At 49.3% G+C, this 23,553-nt stretch overlaps 1 protein-coding gene across 3 annotated transcripts in view; it reads right to left on the reverse strand.

The window, feature by feature from the left end:
* Positions 1-23,553, reverse strand: part of RPS21 (ribosomal protein S21) — a 50,630-nt gene that overhangs the window by 8,386 nt on the left and 18,691 nt on the right. For all 3 annotated transcript variants that reach the window (XM_086932850.1, XM_086932851.1, XM_086932852.1), the window contains exon 4: positions 3,992-4,063. In XM_086932850.1, coding sequence (XP_086788976.1) covers positions 3,992-4,063 — 72 coding nt within the window. The remainder of the gene's footprint in view (positions 1-3,991; positions 4,064-23,553) is intronic.

Genomic DNA, 23,553 nt, shown 5'->3' on the forward strand with positions numbered 1-23,553 from the left:
GCACTGCAAGTACACAACGGTTCGGCCAGCCGTCTTGGGCTGACCAAACAGTAATTCGAACTTAGCATGTTCTCCACAGGGCTGTAATGCACGGTCTGGGTGGAGAACATGAACAGGTTCAGCCCTATCTGAGCGCCGAACCACGGCGCTCAAGACCATTCAACACTGCTGTCACTGACAGCAGCGGCATGGGAGACATACTGTGCGCAAAACAAGAGCAGTTATGAAACTTTATTTGCAGTCTCTTGCACACTGGCAGTTGAAAGAAGACAATCATGTGTCCAGTCAATCAAAAGTAAAAGCAAGACGTCACACGGTGATGGGAGTTAATACCCGAATACGCTCTGCCCTGCACGGATAGAGCATCAGAGGGAGGAAACCCTCCTGCGGGTGAAGAGCATGTCTTCTGATCCATAGGGATCCCCACAAAGGCCCAGAGAACCCAACAAGCACCCAAGATCCCCCAAAACTCCCCTCAGAACACCCAAGTCTGTCTTCACAAGGATCTTAACCCCTTCCCTGCTCATGACGAGCTCAGCTCGTCATGAGGCACACTGGAGCTGTGCTTATGACGAGCTGAGCTCGTCATGAATAAAGAAGAATAGCAATTTCCAGCACAGGATGGGAATTGCCTTAGCAGCCAAGGTATCAAGCAACCAGAGGGGATACTAAGTAAACAACAATCTATGCAGAAAAACATGGGACCCTGGAATAGCAAGTTCAGTTATGGATAAGTATTTATATAGAATATGCAACCCTGACACTACATTTGAGATGAGAGTTGAAGAAAATGGTATTGCAAGATTGCCATTTGTTTCTTACTGTTGAAGTCTATGGACAGATACAACAGCAATCCGCATCTGGGGCACATAATTACCTGTTAAGAATACTTTAATATAAATAATTAACATATGACCCCTTCTTTTTAACAGTTTCCTGCATCAACTGTGGAGATACTGAAGATACGAAGGCAGGACATCCATTGGGAAAAGTTCAGCTTTTGAAAGCTTGGCAAAGGATAAAAACAAAGCAATTTAGGATTCTCATTTGTCAGCAGTAGTCAACAAGCATTAGAAATGCAATAGGTCTCGCAGCATTAGAGTTAGTGCTTTTAGAATTGTTTATGGGTTTTTTGTAAATCTTTAGCATGAGGTTGAGGGTGAGTGAGGGTGAGTGAGGGTGAGGGGTTGAGGGTGAGTGAGGGTGAGGCTGAGGGGTTGAGGGTGAGGGTGAGTGAGGGGTTGAGGGTGAGGGGTTGAGGGTGAGTGAGGGTGAGGCTGAGGGGTTGAGGGTGAGGGTGAGTGAGGGGTTGAGGGTGAGGGGTTGAGGGTGAGTGAGGGTGAGGGGTTGAGGGTGGGTGAGGGGTTGAGGGTGAGGGGTTGAGGGTGAGTGAGGGTGAGGGTGAGTGAGGGTGAGTGAGGGTGGGTGAGTGTGAGTGAGGGTGAGTGAGGGTGGGTGAGTGTGGGTGAGGGGTTGAGGGTGAGTGAGGGTGAGGGGTTGAGGGTGAGTGAGGGTGAGGGGTTGAGGGTGAGTGAGGGTGAGGGAGGGTGAGGGAGGGTGAGGGGTTGAGGGTGAGGGGTTGAGGGTGAGTGGGGGTGAGTGAGGGTGAGGGGTTGAGGGTGAGTGAGGGTGAAGGTGAGTGAGGGTGAGTGAGGGTGGGTGAGTGAGGGTGAGTGTGGGTGAGTGAGGGTGAGGGGTTGAGGGTGGGTGAGGGGTTGAGGGTGGGTGAGGGGTTGAGGGTGAGTGGGGGTGAGTGAGGGTGAGGGGTTGAGGGTGAGTGAGGGTGAGGGGTTGAGGGTGAGTGAGGATGAGGGGTTGAGGGTGAGTGAGGATGAGGGGTTGAGGGTGGGTGAGGGTGAGTGAGGGTGAGTGTGAGTGAGGGTGAGTGTTAGAGGGTGAGAATCATTTGAATGGATTTCATACCACTTCTCATTTTAGAGAGCTGCAACGAGACTGAAACGTATTAACCCGCAAATGTCCCATGCCGCCCTTGTTGATGCTGCTGGCTCTTGATGGTAGCTGATGTCGATTTAACAAGGAGCTGTGGTTTCTCATTGTGCATCGGTACTTGGCCGCATGTGGTATGGCCTCGTAGGTGCTAGGAATGCCAAAGCATTCAAAATGAGGTGGCACTCCTCTAGATCAGCAGTTAGCACAGGCTCACAAATTGCTGCATATATGGGATGTGTAGGAAGGCTAATAGGGTATAGGCTTCAATCTGGGAATGGGGAATCCAAAAGCGTTACTTCTATTAAATCGCAAAATGATGGCTTTAAAGAGGAGACGTCTCCTTCAAGACTTTAGACTAGCGTGATGCACCACGTTGGGTGGTTGGAAAATGACACGAAACATACTAGATAACTGGTTCACACTTCTCCATAAGCAGTGCTCTTCGCTATGCTTGGAAGACGATCAGAGTAAAGAAACAATGTCAAATATGACCCTGCACCCACTGTCATTTAAGCAAAGTTAGCTTCTTCAAAGAAACCCTCCGGCTGAAAGCAATTAATCATACATTCGGTTATCTAAATGTTAATCAAAACCGTATCTTTCAAAGAGTGTACGCTCAGGATCACAGGCGGCCTCAGCACAGAAAAGGAGAGGGCGGGTCGGCATGACAGCTGCTGGTATCATGCACCCAGATGACCCAGTTAACACAAGCTGGAGGGAAGAGAGGGGAGGGGGGAGGAGAAGTGCGACAGGGGAAAAGAGGGGAGGGGGGAGGAGAGCGAAAGGATCGGAGACACGGCGGGTAAAATAAACAAAAAAAAAGCCGGAGGGAAGAGAGGGGAGGGGGGAGGAGGTGCCTGGAGAAGAGATGCCTCTCCATGACAGCTCAAGGCCCACATCCAACAGTGGGAGTGTTTACCGCTGTTCTCGTCTAACCCTCTCTTTCATTGAAAGATGGATGCAGGCCCGCCTTTCACATTACGGATCTGCTGCTTGATCGGATTACCAGCCCAGGCTTGTACACAATTACAAGCGGCCTCGAACATTGTTCTGACATAAAAACGTTACCAGTGATTCAATACTTTCGGACTGTTACACATTTACAATTATGCAATCAGCTCCGATATAAATAAAAAAAAGTAATAAATCAAAACTCAGCACCACTACCGAGTCATAACGCAGTCTTTCCATATCATACCGTATGATGTTAAAGCGAAAAATGTATTTTTAAGAGGTCTCCGCTTTCTGAAGAAACCCTCCGGCTGAAAGCAATTAATCATACATTCGGTTATCTAAATGTTAATCAAAACCGTATCTTTCAAAGAGTGTACGCTCAGGATCACAGGCGGCCTCAGCACAGAAAAGGAGAGGGCGGGTCGGCATGACAGCTGCTGGTATCATGCACCCAGATGACCCAGTTAACACAAGCTGGAGGAAAGAGAGGGGAGGGGGGAGGAGAAGTGCGACAGGGGAAAAGAGGGGAGGGGGGAGGAGAGCGAAAGGATCGGAGACACGGCGGGTAAAATAAACAAAAAAAAAGCCGGAGGGAAGAGAGGGGAGGGGGGAGGAGAAATGCGACACGGCGGGAAGGGGAGGGGGCGGAGCGGGTCAAATAAACAAAAAACAAGCTGGAGGGAAGAGAGGGGAGGGGGGAGGAGAAGTGCGACAGGGGAAATGCGAGACGGCGGGAAGACGGACATGCACGCGCCCGTGACTTTTAAGGTCAATGCGCATGCGCATAAGCTTAATGCGCATGCGCATTGACCTTAAAAGTCACGGGCACTGCAAGGAATCGCCACGATTCCTTGCAGTGCAGATAAAGAGTGGATAACTCGCAATACTCTCGCCTTGCTCGATGCGCATGCGCATCGACAGGCGAGACCTAAAAAGGTAGCACAACTTGTTAACAGTCGCCGCTAACGTCTAAAGGTTCATGGAGATTGGCAAATCAAGAACCATTAACTGAACAGAAGGAGAAATACTGCATGATGGTAGATATAAAAATATAACTTAACTCAGTAATACAGTAAACAGAACTTACCATCCTACGAATTGCACCACAGATTGCATATGTTTTGAATTGTCCAACGACTCTGCCTGTGACCTTGTCAACCTGAAGGGAAAACGAAATCCGTACTTAAGACTTCGAAAACCATTACATCGAAAAGATCAAGAATAGTAAGATGTGAAAGGGTAAGGCAACTGTCGTGCTTTTTCACACCAGCATTGTCATTTTTCAAAGCATACTTAGCAGTAAGGGAAATAGTCACCATTTGGTGATAACGTTTCACATCAAGGAACACCATACCATCACTGTACAAGCACAGATCACGGGAGTTCCCGAAAAAGACATTGCATTCGTGCTCAGCTCTGAAAACAGAACTGTTTGTCGTCATTTTCATAATCATTTTAACGTCTGATCCAGCTACTGAACTTTACATGCCACAAGTCTTTTTTTATCTAGCAATACATTTAAACTGCATCAGTTTCATTCCAGGCATTAGAAGGCTAATATAGGATGTTTATCTATAGTGCCATGGTCTAAAAAAATAAAAATAAAGACACTGCTTAGTACGGAGACATTCATCATTGTAATCCAACATTTGAATAGGGACCTAGTCGGTTGAAATAGGAGTCCATAAAACGGAGAGGATAACTTGTTTTTTTTTTATTCTAGAGAGGTTTGGCATAGGTATATACCATCAGGAAGGGGGTTGGTGAGCCAAGTTGGGTGTAGGTTAGGGTGGAGTAAGAACCTCACTTGGCAGCAGCTTCTTTACTTGCATTAAGTGCTGGCTCTATTTTGAAAATAAAATCCCCTATTGCAACCAAAGGTAACATTTTGCTCAGTCCGTTCAAATGAGTATGTGACCCGAGCTAGGCGGCTAGGGCCCTACTGGGACAAACCCCTTGCATCTTTTTAATATGCCATAGAGAAAGCACACTTGCAGAAAGTCTGCAACAGAAGTACCTTGCGATGGAGACAGGCTACCTTTGGATTTAAAGCGAACAGCAAGAGGTCCTTATTTCGAAGAGATTTAGTGACTATAGTCTTTGCTGGGCGAAGGAGGCAGAATATCCTCTTATAACTATATCAAAGTATGATAAGCAAACAAGTGAGTGATTTCTGGTGCCCACAGCAAGAAAAGTTGCATTCTATCAGAGTAATTATTTCCACATGTTCAAATACTTGGCAGGGGACGAAGTGAGAAGGTCGTCTTTGCTTTTATGTAACTTATTATTAATTCTGAACTTTCTGGTCAGTTAGCCACTGCCCGCTTTGTGGGCTAGAACAAACCAACACAACTGCTGCTTCAGGATCTCTGGCTGTAAAAGCATTTGGGCGAAAACACTTGCCTTGAATTTTCAGCTGCTACTTGCTGAAGGCAAGTCTCAATAAGGGAAACTAAGTGGAGGAGTTTTTGTGGCCTGCATATTGCTATATGCAACTTCTGCACAAATCTGTAACAAAGGTACTTTGCTTAACTGAAGTCTAGGATGGTACATCAATTGAACATATTCATCAAAAAAGGAATCCACAAACAGACTTACAACTTTCATGTATCTTATGTACCCACCAGCCTTGGGAGTTTGACAGTATATCAGTTGAAGATAAATTGTCCACTCTTGCAATCAATGAAAAAGCCAAAAGATTATAGGTTCAAATGTAGATGCACCAGATGCCTTCTCTACAATTCCTGGCTTGACGTGGGTGCAGCAGGGCTCTAACAAATACTGCGTCCGCCAAGACAACGTTTCTGTTCACCTTCTGGACAAATGCCAGAATTTGTTTTAGATTCACCTGCATTGTGCTGGCACTCCAATGAAAGTTCCGGATTCCATTTTCTCTGCAGCCTTTGGAAGTCAATTAATGATATTCACTACATTAGAATGTGAACACGCGTGGCAGTGTGCTTTATTATATAGAGCGCATGGCTGCCCTAGGGCTTCCCAGCGCTACGAGACACGTAGTTGGTTGAAGTAATACAAACATGAACGGTATTGCTTGAACAGCCATGTTTTGATTGCTTTACGAAACTGCAATTCTTTGTTCAGTATACGACATTCCGTGGTAGAGATTTCCAGAGTCTGGGAGCAAGGTGGGTGAAGGATCTTCCTCCCCACCTCGTCCTCCTGGCCTTTGTTGGTTTTAGAAGTTCCTCCGAGCTTGAACGCAATTGCCAATTTGGGATGTAAGGGGCAATTAGACTCTTGATTGTCCTGGGGCCCCTACTATTTAGATCTCTGTGCACCATTACCAGCCTCAAATTTGATTCTGGCCTCTACTGGGAGCCAATGTAGCCCCTTTAGGTGCTTTTTTACCGACTCCCGAGCAGGGACTTTGCACAGCAGCCTTGCCGCTGCATTCTGGACCACCTCTTATCTGCGTGTCACATATTTTGGTGCCCATAGGAATAACTAATTTCCATAATCCAGCTGCGGGGTGACCAGGGAATTGGCTACTGTTTTCCTAAGCTGAGTAGGGATTCTATATAGGATTTTTCGCAGACTTCTAAGTAGTCCAAAACAGGTGGCTGCGGCTTTCTTAGCCTGTGTCGCCATGGAAAGATTTTTCTAGCCAAAAACCCAGATTCTTTATTATCTCTTGAGATACGGGTGGGCTGCCCAGACATGCAGGCCAGCTTATGAAGGGCCTGGGAATTTCATTATTCCAGAGGGTCATTAACTCAGTTTTGTCCCAGTTTAGTTTTAAACAGCTTTATGCCATCCACTCCTTGACTTCTTCCATACGGGATGATAATCTCTCAGCGTCCTTGCTGTTTTCTGGGTATAAGGAGATCACCAGCTGAGTGTCTTCCACATAGGACGTCATTGAGAAGTCGAACTCTTGGACAATCTTAGCAAGTGGTTCCATATATACATTGAATAGTGTGGGGCTTAATGAGGAACCCTGTGGGACCCCATACATTAGTGACAGTTTTGGAGAGGGTGGTATTCTCCAATACATGGAATGTTCTTCCCTCCAGAAATGTTGTAAGCCACTTGAGCATGGTACCTTGTACCCCGATGGCGGAGTCTACTACGTGATATAGGATTATCTACAGTGCCGAAGGCGGCACTCGGGTCCAAGAGGAGCAAGGTGGCTGATTTTCCCTGGTCTAACGATATTCTGAGTTCCCCAATCATCACCAACAGAGCAGACTCTGCTGTGTTGTGCCCTGAAACCAATCTGGGTGGGGTGGAGGCATTGGTTATCTTCCAGGAATTCTGACAATGATCTGTTGACGTGCTTTTCTAATAGTTTGCACACAAACAGCAGCAAGGAGGTTTAATGATAGCGTGTGTCCATGAAGCTGGGACTATGCCCATCTCCAGAGACTTGTTCATGACCTTCGTCAAGGTAGGAACTGTTTTGAGGATATGCGGTGGGCTGGATCTAGAGGCGAGGCAGTCTTCACTTTGTCCATCAATTCTTCAACACCTTTACTTCCATAGGCGGGAGATTGGTGATTTTTTTTGTGAGAGAACTTCTTCCTGATCCTTTTCCCATCCAGAGGTTAGTTCCCCGTTCGCTTTGAAGGAGCTATAAATGTCTTATTACTTTCTAATGGAAATGGGCGGCTAAGTCATTGCACCTCTCCTCTGATGTCTGATGGGTGGGGGTCATGGGCTGGATTAGTCAAAGTCTTGACTAGCACTAACTGTTCCCTTGAGGAGTTCTGAGAAATATTGATTTTTTTCCTCAAAGAACTTTGCCCGAGTTGTTTTGATAATATTATGGTAGTTTCTAATGCCTGATTTATACTCAGTTTTAAGTTGTGGATCATACTTTTTCTCCAATTCCTTTTGATTTTTTTTTGCAATTTTTCTTTAGTGCTAAAAGTTGGGGGTTAAACCATCCACCCAGCCTTGGTCTGGCTTTTGGTTTGGAGGTACCCTTAGGGGCTACTTCATCCAAAGATTGAATAATCCAGGATTCCCACCTGGATAATGCTTCCTCTACTGGTACTGGTTTCTCAGTGTTGGATATAGTTGTCTGTTAAGCCCCCATGCCTCTGTGTTGAGCTTGGCCCAGCGTCTTTATATTGTCTCGACATTGGGGGGGACCCCCCTGTAATCTCTATCTTTCCTAAATTAAAGGGAATGATATGATGATCTAACCAGGGTACCAGTATTGGAGGTGCGACCTTAATGCTAGGGGTCATTAGAGATTACTAATCCAAAATGTGGCCCTTAACGTGGGTGGCATTCGTTACCAGCTCGGCAAGTTGCAGGCTTTCTAGATCTAACAGCAATCTTGACGCTGGGGAGGTTCTTGGCCTCCATATGTCGATTTAGGTCTCCTAATACAGTGATGTTAAGATTTCTTTAATAGCTGCCTGGCCACTGCTTCGGGCAAATTTCCTAGAAATTCTCCATAAGGGCCTGCAGGTCTATAGATTAGGAGCTGTGATAAAGTGTACGTGGGTGATAACAGGATTGAAAAGAAGAGACATTCACACCCCTTGATAGGAAGGGCCTCATTGGTACACTTGTACTAATTCTTTATGAGAATGACCAGATCACCCCCTGCCTGTCCTATCAGAGTATTTTATAGCCCGTGGCAAGGCCAATACTATATCAGGGGAGGAGCAGTCTTTAAGTCATCTTTCTGTAATAAACTGGGTATCCAAGTTATTTTCTAGCAGTAGGTCGAGTTCGGTTTTGTGTTTAGGCAGAGAGCGGCCCTAACTTCCTTGCCTGCAGCTCCTTTAGCCCACAAGTCTTGCTTGACTGTCTTAGGAGGTAATTTCCACACTAGTTTACAGTGCTGACAAACCTTTTTTGGGGGTGGCTCGCTCAGGAAGTTTCAGCCCTTCTCACATCCCGCTGCTCTGGGTTTGTTAAGACTATGTAGTTCATTTCCAAATCTTGAAATGTGCCAACAGCTTTATTATCCCCCCACAATCTCGACCCTCTTACCACACTACATTCCTGTTTACAGTTGCACAGACAAAAGCTTAATCAGACTTCTGCCTCTGGAGGGACGGAGCCACGTAGTTACACCGCACGTGCGCTAGCCCCATTTCACCTCAGACGCTTTGAGGCACTGCGCTGCTTCCTGGGTTCGCAAGTGATCACCCCCCGGTATGAGCTGCGCTTTCTCCAAGTAAAAGCAACACGTGCTAAACAGGTAGATTTATTATAGCCTTATAGCCCACCGTAGCAGGCTATACCGGCTATTAAAGGCCCGCTGAATCGTTAAAGGCCCGAGCCAAAGGCGAGGGACTTTAACGAGACAGCAGGACTTTAATTGCCGGTATAGCCCTGCTACGAAGGGCTATAAGGCTATTAGAACATTCTGCCACTAGAGGGCAGAATGTTCTAACAAATTAAACAGAGGCTTCTCGAAGCTCGAGGGGATATAAATTCCCTCGAGAAGCCTTTGTAGAACATTGGAATGTTGCTCTGCGGGCCTTTATCGGCCCGTAGAAGCAGGGAGTACTCGATTGTCTGCAATGGAGCTCCCAACATTCCAATGTTCTAATAATTTATAATGAATGTACCGAGAAATTAGTTATTGACCATCTTATTCCAACTGCTGTTGCCCTGTGTTTATACTATTCTCACCCCTTCTGTTAAATACTGTGCCAGTTTAATTCGCTCCCTGTTTTTGTTCTGGTCTCCCCTGCAGTTTAGTTGTACAAAAACAACACTTTAAATAAGTACTTCTCAATGCAGTTCTATTATATGCCCATTAGTGTCAAACGTTCTGCGTTAAACAGTAGACGTTGTAGCACCCAGATAAGGTGCCGTATTAAGCCACCCCTTTAATTACATTTGTCACGCCTCTTTGAGAGACTGCCCTCAGTTTCTTCATTCCACTTAAAGCCCTGGGTAAAAGCAGTAAAATACCAGAGACCCGACTGAATGGGTGGTGAAGAACGTGGAGGTGTGGCCAAGCACAACTGTCTTTGCGTGCCTGGGCGCGAGGCTACAAGAGTAGACAGTTGAAGGGGAGCGGGTAAATCCCAAGGGGGCTTAAGTAAAGTGCGGGACATTGACAGTCTAGTACAGTGAGGATGCAGGGCTTCATGTGGGGATTAGGGAACCGTGTTGGAGGACGAGGGTAATATATTTGGCGCTGACATGCAAGGATGGGGCAGAGTACGGTTAAGATCATGAACAAGGTTGTAGGTGGGTGTTAGACCTGTCTGGCCTTTTGCGTAGCCCCTCCTATTAATTATTTATTTTATCCCCTTTTTGTCCTCATACCCTTTTCATCTTTTTGAGCCACTAGATTTTTATGGTGTTGACCTGGGGGATAGATGCTCTTTTGCCCTCATGGTTTTTCACCTCAGGCCTAGGTGCCTTTTTCTGACTGAAATTCACTTAAGCTCTACAAAATGGTGGCTACCAACTGTCCCAACTGCCATTCCCTAGAGTGCCCCATAGGTTAACAGAGCCTTCTAGAACCTTCTGGACCCTAGGTGGACAGGCTATATAAGGGCAGAGGTCGGGAAGCCATTTTGTGTAGACTGTTGGGCTAGAGGAGAGAGGCAGTGGTGAGAGGAGGCGGATGCGCTAGGAGAAGTTAGCTTGTCAGTGGGATAGGCAGCCTCTCCAAGGAGACGTTCCCCCGTTTACCCCTGACCAAACCCTCTTGCTAAGAATTGGTTGTTGGAGGCTGGGTGGAACACCGATTGGCCCCTGTGAATCTTGCAATTCCTGCTTAACCCTTTCGATGCTGATGACGAGCTCAGCTCGTCATGATGCACAGTTGAGCTGTGCTGATGACGAGCTGAGCTCGTCATGAATAAAGGAGATTTAGTGATTTACAGCACAGGAGGGGGAAAACGCCTAGCAGCCAAGGTGTTAAAGAGACGCTGTCTGAAGGAAGCTTTTTCCCAGCCTCTTGCCCCTCGCCAGATCACCTTACCGTCTAATCAGAAGGAGATTCGAGCGAGTAGCGGGGTCCTGTGTTGACCGAGGCAGTGACAGGTGCTGCGCATGAGCAAAGGAGCGCTTAGCCTTGTGCAGGCTCCGTGGTACCTGCCTTGTGAGGCGAGTAGTGCTGGATGTGCGCAGGCCTGGGAGTGAACCGGAATCCCGCGCAGCTGAGGCGCCACCTGACGGAGACACTACTCCATCGCGCATGAGCAGAAGCGCCAACAACGAAGGAACGACGTGAGCAGCGCGGGTGATTAGTTCACCGGCAACCCCCGTCTGGCCTTCCTTCGGCATTAGAGCGAGAGCGGAGATCCCGTAGTCCGGAAGAACAACAGCCGGAGTACGAACTTGGAGAGACTTTGCCTCGCTCTCTGTCATTCAGCCAAGTAAGGTGGTGGAAGGGGGGAAAAAGGTTATCGTGTGACTGGGGGAGCAGGTCCTGCCTCTAGAGACGCCTGCAGTCCTGCCGGCTGAGGGCTGCGAGTAGAACGGCAGCAGCCAGTGAGTGGAGGAGTGTCCCTGGGTAGTCCGGTCGGCTGGTAGTGTGGCCGAGTTAACTAAACCGCCCTATCGGTGCAAGACTGGAGGGCCCCCTCCGAGGAAGCAATAGATTGCCCTGTGATTAGAGGTGGAAGCCTTTAGAGGGTGACTGTGTGAAAGGGTTACACCAGTTTAGAGCATAAGGCTCCAGGAAAACGGGGTCAGTGGGTAACTCAACCTCAGTAACAAGTCCTCTAGGTGCTACTAAGTGAGGACAGTTCCTGCTTGGGGACAGAGTGGAAGTCTCCCTGCGCAAGGATTACAGAGCAGGATATATTTCTTATTCAGTTAATCTGGAGCGGGGTGGGAGTTAAAAGTCAATGGAATCAATTGTGAGAGCTCCTGGAAATACTCTTAGTATGCCAATGTTTCATTGAAGGAACTGTGTAGATTGGCCCCTTTTAACCCTGCCCATCTCTCATTAACTGTGTAGCTCTGCTAGTAAATGTGAAGGAAACCGAATTGAAGTTTGATGAAACTGACCAGAGAAATGTGAAATGAAATTGTAAGTGTTACTTGTCAAGCAAAGTGAGAAGGAATATAAGGAGAAATATTGGTGTAAAAAGAAAGGAGATATACAGAACAAGCATTGGAAATACAATAGGTCTCGCATTAGGAAAGTTTGAGCTATTGGTCTTATAAATGACTTTTTAAAATTATTGTGTTGATTTTTGAAATAGCTAAAATAGCTTTGTCATTTACAATGGCAATAGTTATAACTTTCGCAAACGTTACACCTATATCATTTGTAATGCAACATGTTTTGTATTTACGTGACTTAAATGTATTGATATTACAAATAACAATGGCTTTTATTTTTTTAAATGATTAATACTTAAATAAATTATTTAATTTGTAATGGCAATAGCTTAAATTTTGTAAATAACTTGTGAAGATTATGTTCAGTGCTTTTTATTGTGACGAAAATCCAAGAACTGAAGTGAAATGTTAAAAATTTTTTGTGATGTGTAATTAAGCTTGAAAACAGCTTGAAACATTGTAAGAACATATTTGAACCAGTGATGCTGTAGTGGTGCTGTGGTTGCGCTGAGCGATTCTGGGGTGGCGCGGTGGCGCTGAGTGATGCTGGGGTGGCGCTGAGTGATGCTGGGGTGGCGCTGAGTGATGCTGGGGTGGCGCTGAGTGATAATGTGGTGGTGCTGGGGTAGAGCTGAGTGATGATGTGGTGATGAGTGGTGCTGAGTGATGCTGGTATGGTGCTGAGTGATGCGGTGGTGGCGATGAGTAATGCTGTGGCGTTCAGTGATGCTGTAGTGGCGCATAGTGATGTTGTGGTGCCCCTGAGTGATGCTGTGGTGGTGCTGAGGGGAGCGGGACGAGAGGAGAGAGGTAAGTAGATAGGAGAAGAGAGGTAGAATAAGAGAGGGGAGAGAGGAGAGTAAGGAGAGGGTTGAGTGAGGAGAGGGTTGAGTGAGGAGAGGGTTGAGTGAGGAGAGGGGAGAGTGAGGAGAGGGGAGAGTGAGGAGAGGGGAGAGTGAGGAGAGGGGAGAGTGAGGAGAGGGGAGAGTGAGGAGAGGGGAGAGTGAGGAGAGGGGAGAGTGAGGAGAGGGGAGAGTGAGGAGAGGGTTGAGTGAGGAGAGGGTTGAGTGAGGAGAGGGGAGAGTGAGGAGAGGGGAGAGTGAGGAGAGGGGAGAGTGAGGAGAGGGGAGAGTGAGGAGAGGGGAGAGTGAGGAGAGGGGAGAGTGAGGAGAGGGGAGAGTGAGGAGAGGGGAGAGTGAGGAGAGGGGAGAGTGAGGAGAGGGGAGAGTGAGGAGAGGGGAGAGTGAGGAGAGGGGAGAGTGAGGAGAGGGGAGAGTGAGGAGAGGGGAGAGTGAGGAGAGGGGAGAGTGAGGAGAGGGGAGAGTGAGGAGAGGGGAGAGTGAGGAGAGGGGAGAGTGAGGAGAGGGGAGAGTGAGGAGAGGGGAGAGTGAGGAGAGGGGAGAGTGAGGAGAGGGGAGAGTGAGGAGAGGGGAGAGTGAGGAGAGGGGAGAGTGAGGAGAGGGGAGAGTGAGGAGAGGGGAGAGTGAGGAGAGGGGAGAGTGAGGAGAGGGGAGAGTGAGGAGAGGGGAGAGTGAGGAGAGGGGAGAGTGAGGAGAGGGGAGAGTGAGGAGAGGGGAGAGTGAGGAGAGGGGAGAGTGAGGAGAGGGGAGAGTGAGGAGAGGGGAGAGTGAGGAGAGGGGAGAGTGAGGAGAGGGGAGAGTGAGGAGAGGGGAGAGTGAGGAGAGGGGAGAGTGAGGAGAGGGGAGAGTGAGGAGAGGGGAGAGTGAGGAGAGGGGAGAGTGAGGAGAGGGGAGAGTGAGGAGAGGGGAGAGTGAGGAGAGGGGAGAGTGAGGAGAGGGGAGAGTGAGGAGAGGGGAGAGTGAGGAGAGGGGAGAGTGAGGAGAGGGGAGAGTGAGGAGAGGGGAGAGTGAGGAGAGGGGAGAGTGAGGAGAGGGGAGAGTGAGGAGAGGGGAGAGTGAGGAGAGGGGAGAGTGAGGAGAGGGGAGAGTGAGGAGAGGGGAGAGTGAGGAGAGGGGAGAGTGAGGAGAGGGGAGAGTGAGGAGAGGGGAGAGTGAGGAGAGGGGAGAGTGAGGAGAGGGGAGAGTGAGGAGAGGGGAGAGTGAGGAGAGGGGAGAGTGAGGAGAGGGGAGAGTGAGGAGAGGGGAGAGTGAGGAGAGGGGAGAGTGAGGAGAGGGGAGAGTGAGGAGAGGGGAGAGTGAGGAGAGGGGAGAGTGAGGAGAGGGGAGAGTGAGGAGAGGGGAGAGTGAGGAGAGGGGAGAGTGAGGAGAGGGGAGAGTGAGGAGAGGGGAGAGTGAGGAGAGGGGAGAGTGAGGAGAGGGGAGAGTGAGGAGAGGGGAGAGTGAGGAGAGGGGAGAGTGAGGAGAGGGGAGAGTGAGGAGAGGGGAGAGTGAGGAGAGGGGAGAGTGAGGAGAGGGGAGAGTGAGGAGAGGGGTGAGTGAGGAGAGGGGTGAGTGAGGAGAGGGGTGAGTGAGGAGAGGGGAGATGGAGAGGAGCGAGGGGTGAGTGAGGAGAGGGGAGATGGAGAGGAGAGAGTGAGGAGAGGGGAGATGGAGAGGAGAGAGGGTAGTGAGGAGAGAGGGGATTGGGGAAGAGAGGGTAGGATGATCAGCCACAGATACTCAGCTTATGAAAGTAGTGCCATGGTTGGGGTAAAGGCCCATCACTGCTGAGGGAAGTTAGCCTTAACACATCATTGCCTATCAAAACTGGGTTTAGCTCCTGTACGCTTTGCATTGTAGGTAAATGTCCAACCATTCACTTGCGCACAATAGCTGTGATGCAATAGATTCAACAACCAAAAAATATAATAAAAATGTATTAAATGCTGTCAATGTCATCATGTTTCTGATGTGCACCGCTGCTCCTACTTGCTGCTGGTCATATGTTTTTGTTTTTCTTTGTGCTCGCTTTTTACCTAAAATCAATACATTTGGTTATCAAAAAAAAAAAATGTATTTAAGTCATCAGCCCTGGTTCCCTAATGCCTGAAATAGAAAAGTACCAATAAAATTCCCGTATATTGGCTGCTGCCACCAGAAAAGGCATCTCGGGTCACTTGACGAACCTGGAAATGTAACGAACGTTTGCCAAATCCTCATCTTTTACCATTTATTCCAGGTTATCAACCCTACTGTCCAACTTTACGTTAAATGCTCACCACGCTTTCTGGTTGTTCTGCATCTTTCCCTATGCAGGCGCCTGAAGAGCAACGGATCTTAAGCCGAGCACTGTCTTACTTAAGTCAAAATGCTTCGTAATTAACTGTATAAATCCCAGAGGATACACGTTAAGATATGAAACAAGGAGGTCCATCACGTGTGTCCTTCAATATGTGATTTTTTTCGGAGCAGCAAGGCGTTTGGCCGGCTCTCCAGCGCGTCTCTGATGCTCAACAGAGGAGGTTCTTCTGCCGCAAATAATCTGTTGCTAAATTGGTCTATTTGTCCTCGCGGCGACTCTCTTCTGCTGATGGCGTCCAAGCGCGCGCGCCGGAAATAGAACATGTTTTCAGTGGCATCTTCCAAGGGGAGTCTGGAGTCAACCCTGTCTGCGGAACAGCTGGGGACGCACCAGCGCCAGGCACACAACCAGCGAGCTGAAAGAGTGAGGGAGGGGAGGTGAGCTACGCAGAGGGAGGGAGGAGAGAATAAAGAGGTGAAAGATGTGGAGGGGAAGCGAGTAGGAAGGGAAGCGAGCAGCCAAAGGATGGGTAAATGAACAGTAATGGTGGGAAGGAAATGGGATGAGGTAAAAAAAAAAAAAAGGGACGTATTCAGGACAAGGAAGGAATAAAGAAAGCAAATGAAAGGGGCAAGGAAAATGAATAGTCAGCCTGGGGAAAAAGATAAAGTGGAGGAAGAAAGCAAACGAGGTGAAGGGAAGCAGGAATTCAAAATGGACGAGGAGGGGTTGTGGGAAAATGGTGGCGAAAGGGAGCCATGAAGGGGAAGAATGGGAAAATCAAAGGTAACCGTAAGAAAAATAAATGTTTTGAAGCGAGGCGCAGAATGTTGGTGGTATGGACAAGAGTCTTAAAGAGACAAGAATAAGACCAAAAGAGACAAGACGGAGGGAAGGCAGAGAAGGGGAGGGGGAAGGAGAAATGCAACACGGCGGGCAGGGGAGGGGGCGGAGAGGGTGTGAAAGCAGCAGGGGCCTGGAGTGCGGCTGAGGGAACTGAAGAAATGCGACACAGCAGGCAGGGGAGGGGGCGGAGCAGGGGTGTGGGAGGAGTGCGCCTGAGGGAAAATACATGCAAGGCAGGCGGCTGGGGGCATGTGCACGCGCTTTTAAGCTCAATGCGCATGCGCATTGAGCTTGAATTTCACGGGCACTGCAAGGAATCGCCACGATTCCTTGCAAGTTGGTTAAAGACTGTTTAAGCCCCCATAGTCTCGACAGGCGAGACCTAAAAACCAATCTATTTTTATAAAGCAATCCATATTTTTCCATAATTACCGGTGTAGCGTCATTTTTGAGAGGAATTTCATTGAGTTACTGCTGGGTTGTGTGCAACCTTCACACATATGCCTCTAATTGTTGAACGTCTTGCCCTAGGCCAGGCTACCCTTGGTGACCTGACAACTTTAGGTCCAACAAATTGGTGTCTAGCGGTGGGATGTTGACTGTGGTTGCGACTACTCTGCAGTAACTAAGTGTAATCCACTAACCTACACCTGGAGTTTTCTCCTAGCGGCCTTCCTAATTGTTACTTTTGATTTTTCCAAATTTATTCCTGGTGGTGGGGTGGAGGTAGCTTCAGGTTGCCCTTGTAACTCTATTCTTTTTGTGTGTTTGACCTTGTATTGCCTTTAGCAAAATGGAATTTGCACTTGGAGAACTGGACACTTATTCTGTGGCCCAGCTAAAGGATTTCTGCCAACAAATGGGGGTGTTCTTTAAGCGTGGTGCCAAGAAGGGGGAACTCCAGACCAGTTTGAGGGCTTGGGTGGAAGCACACAGAGAAGGGAAGGAGGAGGATGAGGGGACAGATCGGGACACGGTCATATGAGTAGAGGGATTGTTCCAACCAGAGGTGGGAAACCTACTCCCAGGACCAATGACCTACTCTAGATGGGGCAGTAGTGTCTCCGGAGGAAGCTTGACTGAAGCGGAACTCACAGACAGGAGGGAAAAGAGGCAACTGAAATGGGAATTGGCCAGGCTAGAACAGGAGAGGGAGGAGCGGAGGATGGCTCATGAATTCAAATTAAAAGAGTTAGAACTCCAGGCATTGCAAGTAGGACCCTCTCCTACTCCGAATGGTGGCAGCGAATCTAGAGAACCAACCAGGGAGTCCAGACCCTACTTGCCCAAGGACATAGTTGCCAGCTATAGTCAAGGGTATGATATAGCCAAATGGCTGGCTGCCTATGAGGTCTCCTTAAGAGCCCATGGGATCCAGGAAAAGCACTGGGGGGGTGGGTTGTATAAGTATATGCTTCCTACTGGTCGAGACACCTTGTTAGCCTTAGAACCGGAGGAGCAGACCAACTACCCCACCATGAAGCTAGCATTGATCAGGAAGTTTGAGCTAACCCCAGAAAAGTATCGCCAAAAGTTCAGGGGGAGCCACAAGTTAAGCACCCAGAACTGGGTGGATTTCCTGGATTATGCGAGGAAGGCATTGGAGGGCTGGGTACAAGGCAGTGAGGTGAAGGATTATGAGGGGTTGTATGATCTATTTTTGAAAGAGCATCTACTCGAGAAATGCTTTCCCGAGCTGCGCCAACACCTGGTGGACAGCAAGCTGACCAACCCCCAGAAGCTTGCAGAGGAGGCGGACATCTGGGCAAGTACCCGGGTGTCCTCAAAGGGGACTGGAGGGGATTCCCAAAAGGCCGGACAAGGCGCCCCTCAGAAGGAGGGGGGAGATAAAAAGCGGGAGTTCTCTAAAGGTCCCCAAAACAATTTCCAGGGAAAGGGAACAGGTTTCACCCCTAAGGCTAACCCGCCCAGAAACCCTCATCCTGGCCAAAGCCAGCAGCCAAGGGTTGTCCACTGCTTCGAGTGTGGTGGTGTTGGACATTATAAGGGAGATGTCAGATGCCCAAAGAGACCACCCCCTCCCACCGGAGGAAAAACCCCGGGAGTAGCTAGTGTAGCGCTCAGGGAGGAGTTGCCCTTAGATAAGGGGGGTGAGTGGGCAGGTGTCACCTTAGTGTCCCTGGGAGAACGGGAGATGGTTACTAAGATCCAGGTGCCCCCAAATACTGCTAAGTATGGGCAATGGATCACCATCAATGGCCAGAGAGGGGAGGCTCTGAGAGATACAGAAGCCAGTATGACTATGGTGAGAAGTCAACTGGTGTCTCCAGAGCAGGTGGTTCCCAATGTACTCCACCCCGCCGCGATGGCTGACGGCAGAATGGGCCACTATCCTGTGGCTGAGGTTTCCTTTGAGTGGGAAGGGGTTGCAGGTTCACTTAGAGTTGCCGTAAGCCCTGCCGTGCCAGTTGATTGTCTGCTGGGGAATGACATGGAGCACAATGCTTGGAGAGGTGGAATACCGGACGCATTCAGCGATGCTGAGTACACCTGACTGGGCCTGTGCAAGCACAAGGTCTGCGGCTGCCTGGGTTGGAGCCTGGAACAATGGCCCAACCCGCTGCCAAAAAGGGACAGACCCGAAGACAGAAGAAGCCTGCTTCGGCTTCCACACCCCATGTGACAGATCAGCCACCTGCGGTGGTGGACCAGGAGTCCGTGGAGGGGGAAGTAGTTTCCCTGGAGGACCTGCCCATCCCTGCTGAGTGGCATGTGGAGGGAGGGCCTACCAGAGAGGAGTTCTGTAAGGGCCAAAAGGAGTGCCCTACCCATGAGGGACTGAGGCGACAGGCTGAAGCCCAGGCAGCAGGGGACGTTGCGGGACACTACCACATTTACTGGGAGGATGGGACTCCTCTACAGTGAACCCAAGGTACCCTTACCTGGTTCATCAAGGGCCTTGGTAGTTCCGCAACGGTACCGAGCCTTTCTGCTGGAATTGGCTCATGCAATACCCTTGGCAGGACACTTAGGTCAGGACAAGACCTTTGCTCGGCTTGTCCCCCACTTTTACTGGCCTCAGATGAAAGTGGCGTCCAACACCTACTGTCGGACATGTGTATCCTGCCAGGCCAGTGGGAAAACAGGGGTGAAGCTGAAAGCTCCCCTGGAACCACTTCCTGTCGTTGGCACCCCCTTTGAAAGGGTGGGCATCGACATTGTAGGGCCATTGGATCCACCAACAACAGCTGGTCACAGGTTTGTTCTGGTGGATCATGCCACATGGTACCCAGAGGCAATTCCTCTGAGGACTGTCACTGCACCTGTGGTGGCTAAGGCCCTAATGGGGTTCTTTACCCGAGTGGGTTTCCCCAAAGAAGTTGCGTCCGACAGGGGGACCAACTTTATGTCAGCATACATGCGGGCAATGTGGAAGGAGTGTGGAGTGACCTACCGGTTCACCACTCCCTATCACCCCCAGTCCAATGGACTGGTGGAAAGGTTCAACAAGACCTTGAAGGGCATGATCAGAAGTCTGCCTGAAAGCCTGCGGAGGAAGTGGGACGTCCTCCTACCCTGTTTGCTATTTTCTTACAGGGAAGTGCCACAGAAGGGAGTGGGCTTCAGCCCCTTTGAGCTTCTGTATGGGCACCCTGTACGCGGTCCTCTCAGCCTGGTGAAGGATGGATGGGAGAAGTCTCCCAGGAAACCTCCCCCAGGATGTGGTGAGCTACATGCTGGCCTTCAGGAGCCAAATGGCGAAGTTGTGGAAGCAAGCTTCTGACAACTTGGAGGCCAGCCAGGCAGTAATGAAGGAGTGGTATGACCACAATGCTCACCCGGTGGAGTTGGAGCCTGGCCAGAAAGTGTGGGTGATGGAGCCTGGAGAGCTTAGTGTCCTCCAGGATCGCTGGACAGGCCCCTTTGAGGTGTTAGAGAAGAAGGGTAAGGCCACATACCTAGTGGACCTGAAGACCCCTCGACAGCCCCTACGGGTGCTACATGCTAACCAACTCAAACCCCACCATGAGAGGCCAGAGGTCATCTTAATGATGGTGACTGATGGGGGAGAGGAAGCGGAAAGCGTACCTCTCCCAGACTTGTTCTCGTCTCAAGAAAAGGATGGGTCAGTGGAGGGAGTGATTCTCTCTCCCACTCTAACTCCTGAACAGCTGGAGGACTGTCGCCAGATACTGGGGCAGTACTCTACGTTATTCTCCCTTGTCCCGGGAAGGACTCACCTGTGCACCCATGATGTGGACACAGGGGACAGCCCACCAGTGAAGTCAAAGACCTACCAGCTGTCCGACAAGGTGAAGGCTAGCATTCATGGTGAGGTTACCAAGATGCTGGAACTAGGAGTTATAGAACCTTCCAACAGCCCCTGGTCCAGTCCGGTGGTTCTAGTGCCAAAAGCCGCTCCACCAGGCACCACTCCAGAACTGAGGTTCTGTGTGTATTAACAGGGACTGAATTCAGTTACAAAAACTGATGCTCATCCGATCCCTAGGGCGGATGAATTGATTGACCGGCTGGGAGCTGCCCAATATCTTAGTACCTTTGACCTCACTTCAGGGTACTGGCAGATCTCCCTGACAGATGGAGCAAAGGAAAGGTCAGCCTTCTCCACGCCTGAGGGACACTTCCAATTTTGTGTGATGCCCTTTGGGCTCAAAAATGCCCCTGCCACTTTTCAGCGGCTGGTGAATCAGGTCCTCTCCGGAATGGAGGGTTTCTCCGCTGCTTATCTGGATGACATTGCTGTCTTCAGTAGCAGTTGGGAGGACCATTTGCAAGCAGTTCTCCAGGCCCTGAAGCGTGCTGGATTGACAATCAAGGCCAGCAAATGTCAGATTGGGCAGGGGTCGGTTGTGTACCTTGGACACTTGGTGGGTAGGGGGACAGTGCAGCCCCTACAGGCAAAGATTGAGGCAATCATGGCCTGGGAACCCCCCAAGACCCAGACTGAGGTCCGAGCTTTCCTGGGCCTCACAGGCTACTACCATCGCTTTGTGAAGGGGTATGGCACTATTGTAGCGCCCCTCACAGAGCTTACCTCAAAGAAACAACCTCGACGGGTAGTTTGGACAGAGGCTTGTCAGCAAGCTTTTGAAAAACTGAAGCAGGCAATGTGTGCAGCACTGGTCCTGAGGGCCCCAGACTTCTCCAAGGAGTTCATTGTCCAGACAGATGCATCAGAACATGGCATTGAGGCAGTGTTATCGCAACTAAATGAAGAGGGCCTGGATCAGCCTGTAGTTTTCCTATCCAGGAGACTGCTTCCCCGGGAACAGAAGTGGAGTGCAATTGAGAGGGAAGCTTTTGCGGTGGCTTGGGCTCTGAAGAAGCTGCGGCCATACCTGTTTGGCTCGCACTTCCTGGTACAGACTGACCACCGACCCCTTTGTTGGCTGATGCAGATGAAGGGGGAGAATCCCAAGTTGCTGAGATGGTCCATCTCCTACAGGGAATGTGGACTTCCGGGTGGAACATCGGCCTGGAGTGGACCACGACCACGCCAATGCAGACGGTCTCTCTAGGTATTTCCGCCTTAGTGATGAGGACTCCCAAGGGGTTGGGTAGCTCTCCCCACTTTCAGCTGGGGTGGGGGGGACAAATTCACTTAAGCTCTACAAAATGGTGGCTACCAACTGTCCCAACTGCCATTCCCTAGAGTGCCCCATAGGTTAACATTAGAGCCTTCTAGAACCTTCTGGACCCTACTGGACCCTAGGTGGACAGGCTATATAAGGGCAGAGGTCGGGAAGCCATTTTGTGTAGACTGTTGGGCTAGAGAAGAGAGGCAGTGGTGAGAGGAGGTGGATGCGCTAGGAGAAGTTAGCTTGTCAGTGGGATAGGCAGCCTCTCCAAGGAGACGTTCCCCCGGTTACCCCTGACCAAACCCTCTTGCTAAGACTTGGTTGTTGGAGGCTGGGTGGAACACTGATTGGCCCCTGTGAATCTTGCAATTCCTGCTTAAAGAGACGCTGTCTGAAGGAAGCTTTGTCCCAGCCTCTTGCCCCTCGCCAGATCACCTTACCGCCTAATCAGAAGGAGATTCAAGCGAGTAGCGGGGTCCTGTGTTGACCGAGGCAGTGACAGGTGCTGCGCATGAGCAAAGGAGCGCTTAGCCTTGCGCAGGATCCGTGGTACCTGCCTTGTGAGGGGAGTAGTGCTGGATGTGCGCAGGCCTGGGAGTGAACCGGAATCCCGCGCAGCTGAGGCGCCACCTGACAGAGACACTGCTCCATCGCGCATGAGCAGAAGCGCCAACAACGAAGGAACGACGTGAGCAGCGCAGGTGATTAGTTCATCGGCAACACCCGTCTGGCCTTCCTTCGGCATTAGAGCGAGAGCGGAGATCCCGTAGTTCGGAAGAAGAACAGCCGGAGTACGAACTTGGAGAGACTTTGCCTCGCTCTGTGTCATTCAGCCAAGTAAGGTGGCGAAAGGGGGGAAAAGGTTATCGTGTGACTGGGGGAGCAGGTCCTGCCTCTAGAGACGCCTGCAGTCCTGCCGGCTGAGGGCTGCGAGTAGAACGGCAGCAGCCAGTGAGTGGAGGAGTGTCCCTGGGTAATCCAGTCGGCTGGTAGTGTGGCCGAGTTAACTAAACCGCCCCATCGGTGCAAGACTGGAGGGCCCCCTCCGAGGAAGCAATAGATTGCTCTAAGATTAGAGGTGGAAGCCTTTTGAGGGTGACTGTGTGAAAGGGTTACACCAGTTTAGAGCATAAGGCTCCAGGAAAACGGGGTCAGTGGGTAACTCAACCTCAGTAACAAGTCCTCTAGGTGCTACTAAGTGAGGACAGTTCCTGCTTGGGGACAGAGTGGAAGTCTCCCTGCGCAAGGATTACAGAGCAGGATATATTTCTTATTCAGTTAATCTGGAGCGGGGTGGGAGTTAAAAGTCAATGGAATCAATTGTGAGAGCTCCTGGAAATACTCTTAGTATGCCAATGTTTCATTGAAGGAACTGTGTAGATTGGCCCCTTTTAACCCTGCCCATCTCTCATTAACTGTGTAGCTCTGCTAGTAAATGTGAAGGAAACCGAATTGAAGTTTGATGAAACTGACCAGAGAAATGTGAAATGAAATTGTAAGTGTTACTTGTCAAGCAAAGTGAGAAGGAATATAAGGAGAAATATTGGTGTAAAAAGAAAGGAGATATACAGAACAAGCATTGGAAATACAATAGGTCTCGCATTAGGAAAGTTTGAGCTATTGGTCTTATAAATGACTTTTTAAAATTATTGTGTTGATTTTTGAAATAGCTAAAATAGCTTTGTCATTTACAATGGCAATAGTTATAACTTTCGCAAACGTTACACCTATATCATTTGTAATGCAACATGTTTTGTATTTACGTGACTTAAATGTATTGATATTACAAATAATGGCTTTTATTTTTTTAAATGATTAATACTTAAATAAATTATTTAATTTGTAATGGCAATAGCTTAAATTTTGTAAATAACTTGTGAAGATTATGTTCAGTGCTTTTTATTGTGACGAAAATCCAAGAACTGAAGTGAAATGTTAAAATTTTTTTGTGATGTGTAATAAAGCTTGAAAACAGCTTGAAACATTGTAAGAACATATTTGAACCAGTGATGCTGTAGTGGTGCTGTGGTTGCGCTGAGCGATTCTGGGGTGGCGCGGTGGCGCTGAGTGATGCTGGGGTGGC

The sequence above is a fragment of the Lissotriton vulgaris genome, chromosome 7, assembly GCF_964263255.1.
Source record: "Lissotriton vulgaris chromosome 7, aLisVul1.2, whole genome shotgun sequence".
In the NCBI taxonomy this organism is placed as follows: Eukaryota; Metazoa; Chordata; class Amphibia; order Caudata; family Salamandridae; genus Lissotriton; species Lissotriton vulgaris.